We start from the raw sequence: 15,991 nt of genomic DNA, 5'->3' as shown, positions 1-15,991 counted from the left end.
AGACATATTATATGTTGTGTATGGTATCCTCTCCCCTTACTCCATAGAATAACTTATAATTTAATGCCTTTTTATTTATATATATAATAGCCTGTACTTCAGGTTTGGGTTACAATTGTGTCAAAATAATTGTTACTGAGTCCTATGTACTCCACAATGCCCAATTGTCTTTTTAAAGGGAAAATCAATGTCAAAATTAAATAAGTAAATAATAATCCTTTTTTTTAGCTAATAGCACGTACTTGAAGTTAAACCACCCTGTAAAATAGACATGATCTCTTCTTATTTAACTAGTGAGTTTGAAGATTAACTGAGATATAAGGTCTATATAACTGTGTATTAGTGACCAGGTAAATATATAGTGGTTAAATGTATTCAAAATTATAATACCATTTAAAATGTTTAAATTACTTTAAGTAGTTAACAAAAGCAAAATTTCTTCTTCATATATTTTAGCAACATTTGGAATTTGTTTCCAACTCTTCAGGTACACCCTATGATCCCTCCTTCATCTTGGCCTGTGCTCCCTGCAATGTTATTTGCTCCATTATTTTCCAAAATCGTTTTGAGTATAGAGATCAGGTTTTTGTTAACTTGGTGGAAAAACTGAATGTGAACACTAAGATTCTGGCCTCTCTCTGGGTGCAGGTAAAGCCAATATCCTTTTTCTTAGAACATACTTATGTTTATTCCTCACAGCTCAAATTCAATATGAATCATGAGGAAGGAGGCAACCATCTGACAAGGGCTAATGTATTATGGAAATAATTCTTGGAAGGGAGGACTAAACCCATAAGTTTACAAAGAGCAAAAACTTAGAGGCAGATGCCGACTGACTAACCCTGATTGTTTTTTATCTATGAATCTTCCTGCTGATTATTACAGAATTATTTGTTAAAATATGCTATTTGTTTTATAAGAGTGATCAGTCATTCACTGTTGCAGGGAGAGCAGGGCACCTTGTTCTGTCTCATCCCAGCTAGCTTACACCCGGAATAATCACACAGAAACTGTATTCATTTAAACACTGCCTGGCCCAGTAGTTATAGCCTCCTATTGGCTAACTCTCACATCTTGATTTAACCCATTTCTAATAATCTGTATGTCACCATGAGGTCGTGGCTTACTGGGAAAGATTCAGATGTCTCATTCTGGAGGCTCCATGGCAGCTCTCTCACTCTGCTTTCTTTCTCCCAGAATTCAGTTCTGTCTAGTCTACCTACCTAAGTTCTGGCAGTTTCTTTATTCAACCAATGAAAGCAACACATAGACAGAAGGACCTTCTACACCAATTCACAGGATTTTTACTAATCAAATACTGTATCTACTTTTCATTAAGCATATTCTGAGCATATTACTGGGGAGCTTTATTTCAGTATAGACATAATATTCTCTGAAAGGAGGAAGAATACTAATGGCAAAGAAAGCTGTCAGTAAACACTGAGTATTCCTGTCATTTAATGGGTCAGTTGGGATTCTAGTTTACAGGGGGTCAGTAAAAATGGAAAGATGTATGTTTTAATGCTATGTGGACCATAAATATCCTCACAGAACTATTTTAGTCTGAACTAAAATTTCTTACTCTCTGTACACAAAATGATCGTTTGATCAAAGAGAAACCCCTAAGGCCTATGTAGTGCAATTGATTTTACCACCCATCCATTCCTTTGAGCCAAACCCAACACTAAATAGTCATTACATTTCAGAAGATGGTTGATAGATATTGAACCTGGGGTGTTAGTTTTTTCTGTAAATGTCAACCCAGAAATTTTAACTTCTATTGTTCCATTGAAAGTGTGTGAGTATTTAAATCACATGTATTTCAAATTGTAGGTCAGAATATATTTGAGTTTTCAATGAGTTTATATGAACAAAATTATGCCAAAAGATAGGTAAATATGGAAATTTTACTAAGATCATTTACTATTATGGGAGAAATTTCTTCCTAAAATCTCTCTATTAGAATAAAGAATATAATTAATGCACCTTCTTACGATGAGTATGAATAATTTCTCTAACAATTGAAATCATTCATGTGACATATTACTAATATATCTTACTTAGCTCAATACAGTGAATATTTTTAGTAAATTCTTGCATTTCCTTGCAGGTTTGCAATATGTTCCCTGTTCTTATTGATTATTGTCCAGGAACGCATAATACATATTATAAAAACTTGACTTCTATTCAGAGTTACCTTTTGGAAAAAATAAAAGAACACGAGGAATCCTTGGATGCTACCAACCCTCGGGACTTTATTGATTATTTCCTAATTAAAGGAAGGCAGGTAAAGTGTTAATATTCATTTATTCAGTTATTAAATTGGTAAACTATTTTATACTTCATTGAAGTGATGTTTAAAACCATGTCAGTATTATTTGAAAAACAATTTAATATTTTTTATGTGTAAGCCTGAAAAAATGGTTAAAATTGTTAATAAGAGCACATTGATCCCGTTCTTTTAATTATAACCAAAAAAGAAAAACTCAACAAAGTACAGCATAGTAGAAAGACAACACAAAAGGCAAACAAAAGGAAACAAATTTCAATATAGTCATAAATTATAAACTTTTCTGTCTACTTTGAGCACCAATATCATCAATGACTGTATTTTGCTCACTTGCATATCATACAAATTAAAAGGTATCTGTACTTTTTAATATAAAAGATATATTAAAAGATATTTGCACTGATCGACACCACATATGACTTCTAAAGAATGAATGATGTGTACCATGGGAAAGAGTAGGTGGATGAAAGAGTAAAGCTTTGAGTATAATTTCTCATGAGTTAATGAATTAATACCAGTGCAGTTAGAGGTTGGGTTTACTGTCAGGGTTAACTTGGCATTGTGTAATTTCAGAAAGAGTTTTTCCACAATTTATTTTTCACTCTTGTTTAAAAAAGAGATTATTGAAAATATTCTGATGTGATGGGAGTCACTTGTGCTACCATTATATTGGTTTGTATGTTTTATTAATGGTTCAGTGTCGGAGGTTTTATTATTGAATTATTTTATCAATATTTAAAATCCAGAATTGTGAGTTCCTGAACTTCGCTACATGTTTCTGACAGACTGCTTTACCATTCTGAATCCTTTAAATTTCCATATGAATTTAAGAGATGTTTTCAATATTTTTAAAGAGGCCAGTGGAAATTCACACAGAGACTGCATTTAAAATGTCACTCATTTAAGGGGGCTGAGCAAGTTAAAAAAACAGAGATAATATTAACATATTTAGCCAGTCTCCAGTTTGAAGCACTGACTATCTTCTAGTTTCAAAATGTTGAGTCACTCTATCAAACACACCAAGCCATTAACATTTTCTCTCCAAACTCCAAGGCATTAATAGTAACTGTGAGTGTAATTTTTCTCTTTATAGACTTTCCTGTATCTCTCTGACAGAGTATACTGACATCTAAAACAATTCTCAGTAGAGGGGCTTTACTTTCTCTCTTTCTGCACGTGCATAAAATCTTGGATGCTCCTAAAATTTCAGCTTGTTTCTGTACTGTGGTCACCTGGTACTGTATCCTTCATTTACAAGCATGAAAACAACACACACATTCATCATTCTTTGTCTTTGTATTATTTCTACCTCTGACTCTTCTGAGCTATTCATTTAGAAACATGTGTGCATATGGTTCTTGATGACAGGTTTTCATTTTCTTTGTGCATATCTTCAGCAGGGAGTTTCTGATTCAAACTCATTTCATATTTACCTTTGTGAAGAATACACAAAATTTACAACTAACAGTTTGTGATTCATAGATTCCAGATTATTGATTTTTTTACTTTATTGTTTTCTTATATGTGTAAAGGATTTTTGCCTTTTTCCTTGTCTATATATTATCCTGTGTATATCTGCTATCAAAATATTTTGCATCTTGATGTGTGTGCCATTACCACACTGCATTCATTGCTGTATGTTTTCATTTTGAGGGTTCAGCTCTTTCTCCACAGTTTCATTTGAATCTGTGGACTTGTCTTCTTATTTGATTTTTAGTACAGATAGAAGTGACTCATTAGATTACTTTGAATGAATAATTCCTCCATTTTAAAGTTATTCCAAATTTCATGGTTTGTGCATGAATTGATTTTCCACTTATTATTTTCAACTTCTTAGATCCGGAAATGGTTCTAAGTGTGTCGATCTTTCATGCATGTAATTATGCAATATTAAATCTTTTCCAACAATTTAAGTGTAATTATTTCTTTGATTTCATTGTAGTTCACTAATTTCTGTTGTCCAGAGTCATACCTAAGTTTAATTTTTACTTCAAATTGCACTCATGTACTTTATTAGATTTGATAAATTTTTCTTTAATTATTTTTTATTAATTTTATAAACCAACTTTAGTTCCCCCTCCCTTTCATCCTTCTGTTCCACCCACCTTCCCATAATTCACACCCTCCATTTCTCAGAAAGTGTAAGGCCCGGCACATTCAATTAAGGCAGTACTAAGCATCTCCCCCACAGCATAAAGTTTAAGAAAGACATTCCACTATTTGGAGTCGGCTTCAGAAAGCCAGCTCATGCATTGCGGAGCTGGTTCCACTAACAGGAGTCCCACAACAAAGAAAAAAAAAAACAAGGCTGCCCACATAAGAGAGCCTAGTTCTGTCCCATACAGGCTCCCCAGTTGTTGGTCTAGGGTTCTTGATTTTTCACAATTTTGGGCCTCTGTGGATTTCCCTATCATGATCCTGACCCCATTTGCTCATATAAACCTTCCTCCCTCCTTTTGACTGGATTCCTATAGCTCATCATGGAACTTGGATGTGATTTCTACATCTGCTTCCATCAGTGACTGAAAGAAGTTTCTATGATGACTGTTAGGGTATTCATCATTCTGATTACAAAGGAAGGTCAGTTCAGGCACCTTCTCCACTACTGCTATGGGTCATCTTTGTAGAATCCTTGGAATTTCTCTAGCATCAGGTTTCTCCCTAGCCCCATAATGATTCCCTCTGTTGAGGTATCTCTTTCATTTCTCTCTACTCCATCTCCCCAACTTGAACATCAGGAATTTTTTTTTCTTTTGTAACTTGTGATTTTTCTCTATATGACTTTGATGCAGTTACTACTGAGAGTAGGTCAAGTTAGCATATGTATTTCCTGAAAATAAGATGGGGTGGTTAGATATAGGACAACAGAGGGATAGTAGAAGATATACAGTCAGCCTACCTGCTTCATTTGCAGTGTTCTCTGTTTGTTAGCAGGAAGTGCCTGCTAAAGTTGGAGGCTTGGATAAGAGAAATAAGTAAGGATGGGAAGGTCTGTGCAATCCATAGTAGGTCGGAGAAGGGAGCAGGCAAGGCAGCAACAACTGTTCTGCTACAGTACTGGAGCGCTGGAGTTAAGAATGAGAGCTTGGATATAGGAAAACACAAGAGAAGAGAATATCTGCATGCAGACTCCTTAGCTTTCTGGCAGGCAAAGCCTGAGGGGCACCTACTGGGGACCTGCTGGAGTTGGTTTCTGGGATAAAGTGACAATTGGGAAGAGGAAGATGAGGAGGGAATGGCCAGTGTGATCCACAGATGTTGTAGCCTCTATTCTGTAGCACATGTTCTGTTGCAGAACAAGGGAAATGACTGGGGTATTGTATTTGTAGGGGAAAAGGGAACAGTGAAGGTCTTCAGTTAATGCACCTGTTTCCAGGGCATTCTCAGGAACAAGTGTGTTCCTAGTGAACGGCTGCTGGTGTTGGCAGCTGGGATAATGGGATGAGTTGACTGAAGTAGTAGAAGAAGATTTTTGTGATACAGTGGGGCAGTAGGGTTATAAGAGTGAAAGGGAGGCAAGAGTAGGTTTTCTGCTACAGCATTTGGGATTAAGCTGGTAGGAGTGGATCTGGAGGAGCAGAAGTGTTGATTCTTTCTCACCCTATTTTATGTCATGGTAGGAAAGGATCTTGGTTAGGCACCAGAAGCTGTCTCCTGATGTTTGGAATGTGAGACAGCAACAAGATGAGGGAGGTGGTTTAAAGGGCTAAAATCAATGGGATCAACTAGGGAGGGCATTGTGGAGACAGGGGAGTCTGCCACAGGTGAGGTGATACAGAGGTGAGGATGAGACTAGAGTATTGGACATGAAGGAACAGAAAGAAAAGAAAAGATAAGTAAGATCTTTTATTAAGTATGTATTTCTCCTTTATAGTAATAAAAAATGTTGCTGGGCATATTATTCTGGGTTGAGAACTTTCATTCAGAATCTGGAATATATCATTCTGGACACTTCTGGTTTTATTTTTTATTCTTTTAATATTTATTTATTTATTTATTAAAAATTTCCACCTCCTCCCATCCTCCCATTTCCCTCGCACTCCCCCACTCCCCTCCCCCTCACTCTCCAGTCCTAAGAGAAGTCAGGGTGCCCTGCCCTGTGGAAGGCCCATGCCCCCGCTCCATCCAGGTCTAGGAAGGTGTGCATCCAAACAGACTAGGCTCCCAAAGACCCAGTACATGCAGTAGAATCAAAATCCGGTGTCATTATCATTGGCTTCTCAGCCCTCATTGTCAGCCACATTCAGAGAGTCTGGTTTGATCACATGCTTGTTCAGTCCCACCCCAGCTGGCCTTAGTGAGCTTCCATTAGATCAGTCCCACGGTCTCCGTGGGTAGGCGCAGCTCTTGCTGTCCTGACTTTCTTGCTCTTGTTCTCCCTCCTTCTGCTCTTCATCTGGGCCTTGGGAGCTCAGTCCAGTGCGCCAATGTGGGTCTCTGTCTCCTTCTCCATCCATCGCCAGATGAAGGTTCTTTATCAATGGCTTCTCAATCAGTCCCCCATTTCGGCCACATTCAGAGAGTCCAGTTTGGTCGCATACTCATTCAGTCCTGGTCCAGCTGGATTTGGTGAGCTCCCATTAGAACAGGCACACTGTATCAGTGGGTGGACTAACGCCTCGTGCTCCATACTTCCTTGCTCTTCTTCTCCTTCCTTCTGTTCTTCAATTGGACCTTGGGAGCTCAGTCTGTTGCTCTGGTGAGGGACTTTGTCTCTATCTCCATCTGTCGCCGGACGAAGATTCAATAATGATATTCGAGATAATCATCAGAGTGTTAGAGAGGCAAGGCCAGTTCAGGCACCTCTCCTCTGCTGCCCAAGGACCTAGCTGGGGACATCCCCGTGGACACCTGAGATCCCCTCTAGAGCCAAGTCTCTTGCCAACCCTAAAATGACTCCCTTAATGTAGATAACTTTTTCCCTGCTTCCATATCTGCCCTTGCTCCATCTCCACCCTCACATTCCCCCAAGTTCTCTCCAGTCTTTCCCTTCTCCCTTCTCTCTCCCCCTCTCCCCTTCCCCCAAACACACCCCAACCCTACACCCAGCCCCATGCTCCCAACTTTTGCCCAGCAATCTCGTTTGCTTCCAATTTCCAAGAGGATCTATATATGTTTTTCTTTGGGTTCACCTTTTTATTTGGCTTCTCTAGGCTTAATGTCCTTTATTTATGGCAACAATCTACTAATGAGAAAGTACATACCATATTCATCTTTTGGGGTCTGGGTTACCTCATTCAGCATAGTGTTTTCTATTTCCATCAATTTGCATGCAAAATTCAAGATGTCATTTTTGTTTTTTTTTTACTGTGTAGTACTCCAATGCGTATATATTCCACACTTTCTATATCCAGTCTTCCATTGAGGGGCATGGGGCATCTAGGTTGTTTCCAGGTTCGGGCTATTACAAATAATGCTGCTATAAACATAGTTGAACAAATGCTTTTGTAGTATGATAGGACATCTCTTGGGTATATTCCCAGGAGTGGTATTGCTGGATCCTGGGGTAGGTTGATCACGAATTTCCTGAGAAACCGCCACACTGATTTCCGAAGTGGTTGCAAAAGTTTGCATACCTACCAGCAATGGATGAGTGTTCCCCTTACTCCACATCCTCTCCAGCAAAGGCTATCATTGGTGTTTTAGATTTTAGCCATTCTGACAGGTGTATGATGGTATCTCAAAGTTGTTTTGATTTGCATTTCCCTGATCGCTAAAGAGGTTGAGCATGACCTTAAGTGTCATTTGGCCATTTGAAATTCCTCAGTTGAGAATTCTCTGTTCAGTTCAGAGTGCCATTTTTTAATTGGGTTAATTAGAGTTTTAGTGTCTAGGTTCTTGAGTTCTTTGTATATTTTGGAGATCAGACCTTTCTCTGTTGCCGGGTTGGTTAAGATTTTGTCCCATTCAGTAGGATGCCTTTTGTCTTAATGACAGTATACTTTGTTTTACAGAAGCTTCTAAGTTTCAGGAGGTCCCATTTAATAACTGTTGCTCTTGTTGTCTGTGCTACTGGGGTTATATGTAGAATGTGGTCTCCTGTGCTCAAGTGTTACAGTCTACTTACCACTTTCTCTTCTATCAGGTTCAGTGTGGTTGGGTTTATATTGAGGTCTTTCATCCATTTGGATTTGAGTTTTGTGCATGGTGATAGATACGGATCTAATTTCATTCCTCTACAGATTGACATCCAGTTCTGTCAGCACCATTTGTTGAATATGCTTTCTATATTCCATTGTATACTTTTAGCTCCTTTGTCGAAAATCAGGTGGTCATAGGTTTGTGGGTTAATATCTGGGTCTTCTATTCGATTCTATTGGTCGACTTCTCTGTTTTTATGCCAATACCAAGCTGTTTTCATTAATGTTGCTCTGAAACAGAGTTTGAAGTCAGTGATGGTAATACCTCCAGAAGTTCCTTTTTTTTAAAGTAATTGTATTAAATTATAAAAGTTTCCATTTCCGCCCCTCCTCCCACTACCCTCCCATTCTCCCCACTCCCTCTCCTCCTCCCTCTCCATTCCTGAGAGCAGTCAGGGTTTCCTGCCCTGTGGGAAGTTCAAGTTCCTCCCCCCTCCCTCCAGGTCCAGGAAGGTGAGTGTCCAGACAGACTGGATCCGCAAAATCCAGTATATGCAGAGGAAACAAGTCCCAGTGCCATTGTCAATGGCTTTTCAGAAAGACTCCGGGCCAGCCACATTCAGAGAATCCGGCCACATTCAGAGAATCTGGTTGGATTGCGTCCTCTTTCAGTCCCAGTCCAACTGGCCTTGGTAAACTCTCATTAGATCTGTCCCCTTGTATCAGTGGGTGATAGCATCCCTCGCAGTCCTTATTTCCTTTTTCATTTTCTTTGTCCTTCTGCTCCTCATTTGGACGTTGGGGGACTCAGTCCGGTGCTCCAATGTGGGTCTCCGTCTGTATCGCCATCCATCTTCAGATGAAGGTTCTCTCTGATCTTGCCTTCTTTGCTCACGTTCTCTTTCCTTCTGCTTTTCTTTTGGACCTAGGGAGTTAAGTCCAGTGTTCCGATGTTGGTCTCTGTCTCTATCTCCATCCATCGCCAGATGAAGATTCTATGGTAATAAGTAAAATATTCATCAGTATGGTTATGGGCCAAGGCTGTTTCAGGCACCCTCTCCTCTGTCCAGAGAACAATCTGGGGATCTCTCCTTGGACCTGGGATCCCATTTATAATCAAGTCTCCTGTAAACCCTAAAATGACTCCCTTAGTTGAAATATATTCTTCCCTGATCCCATATCCATCCTTCCTCCCTCCCCCCCAATCCCAATCCACCGAGCTTTCCCCATTCCTCTCCTACTCTCTTCTCTCTAACCCTCTCCCCTTCCAACAACCCTCCCACCCCGCCATGCACCCGAGGTTACCTGGGACTCTTGTCTATTTCCAATCTCCAGGCAGATAGCTACATGATTTTTATCAGGTTCACCTTCTTATTTAGCTTCTCTATGATCACGAATAATAGGCTCAAAGACCTTAATTATGGTTAGAATCCACTTATGAGTGAATACATACCGTGTTCCTCTTTTTGGGTCTGGCTTACCTCACTCAGTAAAGCATTTTCTATTTCCATCCATTTGCATGCAAAAGTCAAGATGTCATTTTTTTTACCACTGAGTAAAACTCTAATGTGTATATGTTCCACACCTTTTTTAATCATTCTTCTATTGAGGGGCACCTAGGTTGTTTCCAGGTTCTGGCTATTACAAATAGTGCTGCTATGAACATAGTTGAACAAATGCTTTTGTAGTATGTTAGGGTATCTCTTGGGTATATTCCAAAGAGTGGAATTGCTGGGTCCTGAGGGAGGTTGACTCCCAGTTTCCTGAGAAACCTCCACACTGATTTCCACAGTGGCTGCACAAGTTTGCATTCCCACCAACAATGGATGAGTGTTCCCCTCATTCCACATCCTCTCCAGCATAGGCTATCATTGGTGTTTTTGAATTTGGCTATTCTGACAGGTGTAAGATGATATCTCAAAGTTGTTTTGATTTGCATTTCCCTGATCGCTAAGGAGGTTGAGCATGACCTTAAGTGCCTTTTGGCCATTCGAAGTTCATCTGTTGTGAATTCTCTGTTCAGTTCAGTACCCCATTTTTTAATTGGGCTAATTAGAGTTTTAGTGTCTATTTTCTTGAGTTCTTTGCATATTTTGGAGATCAGACCTTTGTCTGATGAGGGATTGGTGAAGATCTTCTCCCATTCCCAAGGTAGCCTTTTTGTCTTACTGACAGTGTCCTTTGCTTTGCAGAAGCTTCTCAGTTTCAGTAGGTCCCATTTATTCATTGTTTCTCTTATTGTCTGTGCTCTTGGGGTTCTGCTTAGGAAGTGGTCTCCTGTGCCTATATCTTGTAGACTACTTCCCACTTTCTCTTCTATCAGGTTCAAAGTGGTCGGATTAATGTTGATGTCTTTTGGACATCATTTGGACATCCATTTGGACCTGAGTTTTGTGCATGGTGATAGATATGGATCTATTTTCATTCTTCTACAGGTTGACATCCAGTTATGCCAGCACCATTTGTTAAAGATGCTTTCCTTCTTCCCTGTATACCTTTAGCTCCCTTGTCAAATATCAGGTGTTCATACGTTTGTGGGTTAATACCCAGGTCTTCTATTCGATTCCATAGGTCGACTTCTCTGTTTTTATGCCAATACCAAGCTGTTTTCAATACTGTTGCTCTGTAATAGAGTTTGAAGTCAGGGATGGTAATGCCTCCAGAAGTTCCTTTATTGTATAAGATTGTTTTGGCTATCCTGGGTTTTTTGTTTTGCCATATAAACTTGATTATTGTTCTCTCAAGGTCTGTGAAGAAGTTTGATGGGATTTTGATGGGAATTGCATTGAATATATAGATTGCTTTTGGTAGAATTGCCATTTTACTATGTTGATTCTCCCAATCCAAGAGCAGGGGAGGTCTTTCCATATTCTGGTATCCTCCTCAATTTCTTTCTTCAAGGACTTAAAGTTCTTGTCAAATAGGTCTTTCACTTCCTTGGTTAGAGTTACCCCAAGATATTTTATGCTATTTGTGGCTATCATGAAAGGTGATGTTTCTCTGATTTCCCTCTCTGCTTCTTTATCCTTTGTGTATAGGCGGGCAACCAATTTTTTGGAGTTGATCTTGTATCCTGCCACATTACTAAAGGTGTTTATCAACTGTGGGAGTTCATTGGTAGAGTTTTTGGGGTCGCTTATGTACACTATCATATCGTCTGCAAATAAGGAAAGTTTAACTTCATCCTTTCAAATTCGAATCCCCTTGATCTCCTTATGTTGTCTTATTGCTATTGCTAGAACTTCAAGCACTATATTGAAGAGGTATGGAGAGAGTGGACAGCCTTGTTGTGTTCCTGATTTTAGTGGAAAGGCTTTGAGTTTCTCTCCGTTCAATTTGATGTTAGCTGTCGGCTTACTATATATTGCTTTTATTATATTTAGGTATGATCCTCGTATACCCAATCTCTCCAATACCTTTATCATAAAGGGGTGTTGAATTTTGTCAAATGCTTTTTCAGCATCCAATGAAATGATCATATGGTTTTTTCTTTCAGTTTATTTATATGATGGATTACATTGATAGATTTGCGTATGCTGAACCAGCCCTGCATCTCTGGGATGAAGCCCACTTGATCATAATGGATAATTTTTCTAATGTATTCTTGGATTCGGTTTGCCAGTATTTTATTGAGTATTTTTGCATCAATGTTCATGAGTGAGATTGGTCTGTAATTCTCTTTCTTGGTTGTGTCTTTGTGTGGTTTTGGTATCAGGGTAACTGTAGCTTCATGAAAAGAGTTTTGCAATGATTCTTCTGTTTCTATATTGTGAAATACATTAAGGAGTATAAGTATTAGCTCTTCCTGGAAGTTCTGGTAGAATTCTGCATTGAAACCATCTGGTCCTGGGCTTTTTTTGGTCGGGAGGTTTTTGATAACAGCTTCTAATTCTTTGCGACTAACAGGTCTATTTAGATTGTTCACCTGGTCTTGATTTAACTTTGGTAAATGGTATTTATCTAAAAACCAATCCATTTCTTGTACATTTTCCAACTTTGTGGCATATAAACTCTCATAGTGAGATCTAACGATTCTCTGAATTTCCTCAGTGTCTGTTGTTATGTCCCCCTTTTCATTTCTGGTCTTGTTAATTTGCATGTTCTCTCTCTGCCTTTTGATTAGTTTGGATAAAGGTTTGTCAATTTTGTTGACTTTCTCAAACAACCATCTCTTTGTTTCATTGATTCTTTGGATTGTTTTCTGTGTTTCTACTTAGTTGATTTCTGCCCTCAGTTTGATTATTTCCAGTCTTCTACTCCTCCTGGGTGAGTCTGCTTCTTTTTTCTAGAGTTTTCAGCTGTGCTGTTAAGTCTCTAATATGAGCTTTCTACATTTTTTTTAATGTGGGCACTTAGAGCTATGAACTTCAGTCTTAGCACTGCTTTCTTAGTGTCCTAAAGGTTTGGGGATGTTGTGTCTTTATTTTTGTTAAATTCAAGGAAGACTTTAATTTCTTTCTTTATTTCTTCCCTGACCCATGGATGGTTCAGCAGTTGACTGTTCAGTTTCCATAAGTTTGTAGACTTTCTGGGGGTAGAATTATTGTTAATTTCTAGCTTTATTCCACGGTGATTCGAGAAGACACAGGTGGTTACTAATATTTTTTTGTATCTGTAGAAGTTTGCTTTGTTACTGAGTATGTGATCAATTTTCAAGAAGGTTCCATGAGTTACTGAGAAGAAGGTATATTCTTTCCTGTTTGGGTGGAATGTTCTATATATGTCTGTTAAGTCCATTTGGTTCATTGCTTCCATTAATTCTCTTATTACTCTGTTAAGTTTCTGTATGATTGACCTTTCCATTGGTGAGAGAGGAGTGTTGAAGTCACCTAATATTGGTATGTGGGGTCTGATGTATGCCTTGAGTTCTAGTAATGTTTCTTTTGCATAAGTGGGTACTTTTATATAAAGGGCATAGATATTCAGGATTTAGACTTCATCCTGATGAATTGTTCCTGTTATGAGTATAAAGTGTCCATATCCATCTCTTTTGTTGATTTTAGTTTCAAATCATTTTCGTTAGATTTTTGTATAGCCACACTGACTTGTTTCTTTGGTCCGTTTGATTGAAAAACCTTTTTCCAACCCTTTACTCTGAGTAGATGTCTGTCTTTGTGTTTGAGGTGTGTTTCGTGTAAGCAGCAGAATGTTAGATTTTGTTTTTGCATCCAATCTCTTAGCCTGTGCCTTTTTTTGGTGAATTGAGTTCATTGATATTAAATGATATTAATGACCAGTGGTTGTTAACTCCGGTTATTTCCTTTTTTTGGTAGTAGAGTTTGTGTGTTTCTTTTCTTTGAGTTGTGCTGGTGGAGGGTCGCTAGATGTCTGAGTTATTGTGAGCATTGTTGGATTCCTTGGATTATGATTTTCCTTCTGTTACTTTCTTTAAGGTTTGGTTTGTGGCTACGTATTGTTTAAATTTGTTTTTATTTGGAATATTTTGTTTTCTCCATTGATAGTGAATGATAGGTTGGCTGGGTATAGTAGTCTGGGCTTGCATCCATGGTCTCTTAGTTTCTGCAGTACCTCTATCCAGGACCTTCTGGCTTTCATGGTTTCCATAGAGAAGTCCAGTGTAAGTCTGATAGGTTTACCTTTATAAGTTACTTGGACTTTGTCTTTGTAGCTCTTAATAGTCTTTCTTTATTCTGTATGTTTTGTGTTTTGATTATTGTATGGCAAGTGGATGTTTTTGGGTTTTTTTGTTTGTTTGTTTGTTTGTTTGATCAAGTCTATTCAGTGTTCTGTATGCTTCTTGAACCTTCATAGGAATATCTGTCTTTAGTTTGGGAAAGTTTTCTTCTATAATTATGTTTAATATATTTTTTGGCCTTTGAGCTGTAATTCTTCTCCTTTTTCTACCCCTATTATTCTTAGGTTTCGTCTTTTCATGGTGTCCCAGATTTTCTGAATGTTTTAAGAATTTGTTGGATTTGCTGTTTTCTTTGATTAATGAGTTTATATCCTCTATGGTATCTTCAGTGTCTGAGATTCTTTCTTCTATCTCTTGTATTCTGTTGGTTATACTTGTTTCTGTAGTCCCCGTTTGTTTACCTAGACTTTCCATATCCAGCCATTCCTCAGTTTGTATTTTCTTCATTACCTCCATTTCAGTTTTCAAGTCTTTAACTATTTCCATTACTTGTTTGATTGCTTGTTCTTGGTTTCCTAGGGTATCTTTTAGGGACTTATTCATTTCTTAATACTTGTTGTTATTCTTCTCATCCATTTCTTTAAGGGAGTTTTTCACTTCCTGTTTAAGGGACTCTGTCATTTTCATAATTTACATTTAAAATCTATTTCTTCTATGTCTTCTGAATTGGGGTGTTCAAGTCTTCCTGTTGTATGTTTGCTGGATTCTGCTATTATTTTGTTTATCAGATTGTTGGAGAAATCTTGTATTGGCCTCTGCCCATCTCTTCTTTCAAATGCTCTTCGATGGATCTACTGGTGCAGAATCTAGGCTGCTTGCTGGCCAGTGACTTTCCAGGCAAAAGGGCATGCTTTCTAGGTGTAGGCTCAGAGGGACAAAGAAACTCCTGCAGCAGTTACCTTCATCAATTTGTCCCCAGACCCTCAGACCCAAAGCAGGCTGATTTGGGAGATCCCCTCTAGAAGGACGGGTCTTCTGGTACAGGATCCTGGCCGCTTGCTGGCCAGGGACCGCGCAGACAAAAGAGCGTGCTTGTGGGTTGCAGAGTCAGTGGGACAAAGAATTTCCTGCAGCAGTTGGCCTCACCACTTTGACCCCAGACACCCAGCCCCGAAGCAGGCTGAGTTGGGAGATCCTATGACCCAACAGAAAGAAAGGGGTTCTTGAGGGGCAAGCTGAGCTCCCTTTCCCAGGCTTCCAGCTGGCCTCTGGTAGGATGCACACTCACCCCTCTGGAAGGACATATCTTCGGGTATAGCCACCTCTGATTTTAAATATGTGTGTTGAAACCCCTGATGTATTTCTGAAAGCCCTGCCATAAGAGTAATTTTATTTTTTTCTCTTACAACTTTTAGTTTCCTTTATTTTCTGATTTTGTTTTATGATATTTTTATTATAATATTTTGAGTATATTTCCATGCCAGATCCTGTTCTTGTCTCTGTATTTCCAAATCTGTACATATATTATTCACAGATGTTAATATCCTTCTCTAGTTTTTGGAAATTTTCTACCAAGATATTGTAAAGAATGTGATCTATGCTGTGTTAGTCTCTTTCTATATATACTTTCTGAAGGTTGGGTCTCTTCCCATTGCTCAAGTGTTCTCCTGATTTATCTTTATATATCTTCTTCAATTTACCATGGGCCTTTAGAGAGTTATCTAACTCCTCTACTCCTTTTTGTTCTTTATTTTTAACTGAACTATCTGAAGAATGCCAGTGCAATTTTTAGTATGTTATTTAAATATAATATAGTTACACCGGTTCTTCCTGCCCTTTCTTTCTACCTATACCTACCATGCACCAAGATTCCCTTGATATTCATGGTCCAATGTTATTTAATGATTATTGCTTCATGTGTCAGTGCATAAGGATAAGTACATAAATTCAACAATGTGGGAAGATTTAATATTGACTATCTGTATATTTTAGGACTGACCACTTAACATTGGATAACATTTTCTA

General features: G+C 38.5%; 1 protein-coding gene across 1 annotated transcript in view; it reads left to right on the top strand.

Moving 5' to 3' along the window:
- LOC125412197 (cytochrome P450 2C26-like) overlaps window positions 1-15,991 on the top strand; it is a 45,538-nt gene that overhangs the window by 6,538 nt on the left and 23,009 nt on the right. Inside the window, exons 4-5 of the mRNA XM_085693855.2 lie at window positions 488-648; window positions 2,111-2,287. Coding sequence (XP_085549981.2) covers window positions 488-648; window positions 2,111-2,287 — 338 coding nt within the window. The remainder of the gene's footprint in view (window positions 1-487; window positions 649-2,110; window positions 2,288-15,991) is intronic.

The sequence above is a fragment of the Myodes glareolus genome, chromosome 7, assembly GCF_982192425.1.
Source record: "Myodes glareolus chromosome 7, mMyoGla1.1, whole genome shotgun sequence".
Lineage (NCBI taxonomy): Eukaryota > Metazoa > Chordata > Mammalia > Rodentia > Cricetidae > Myodes > Myodes glareolus.
This window is presented reverse-complemented; position numbering and strand designations above follow the sequence as displayed.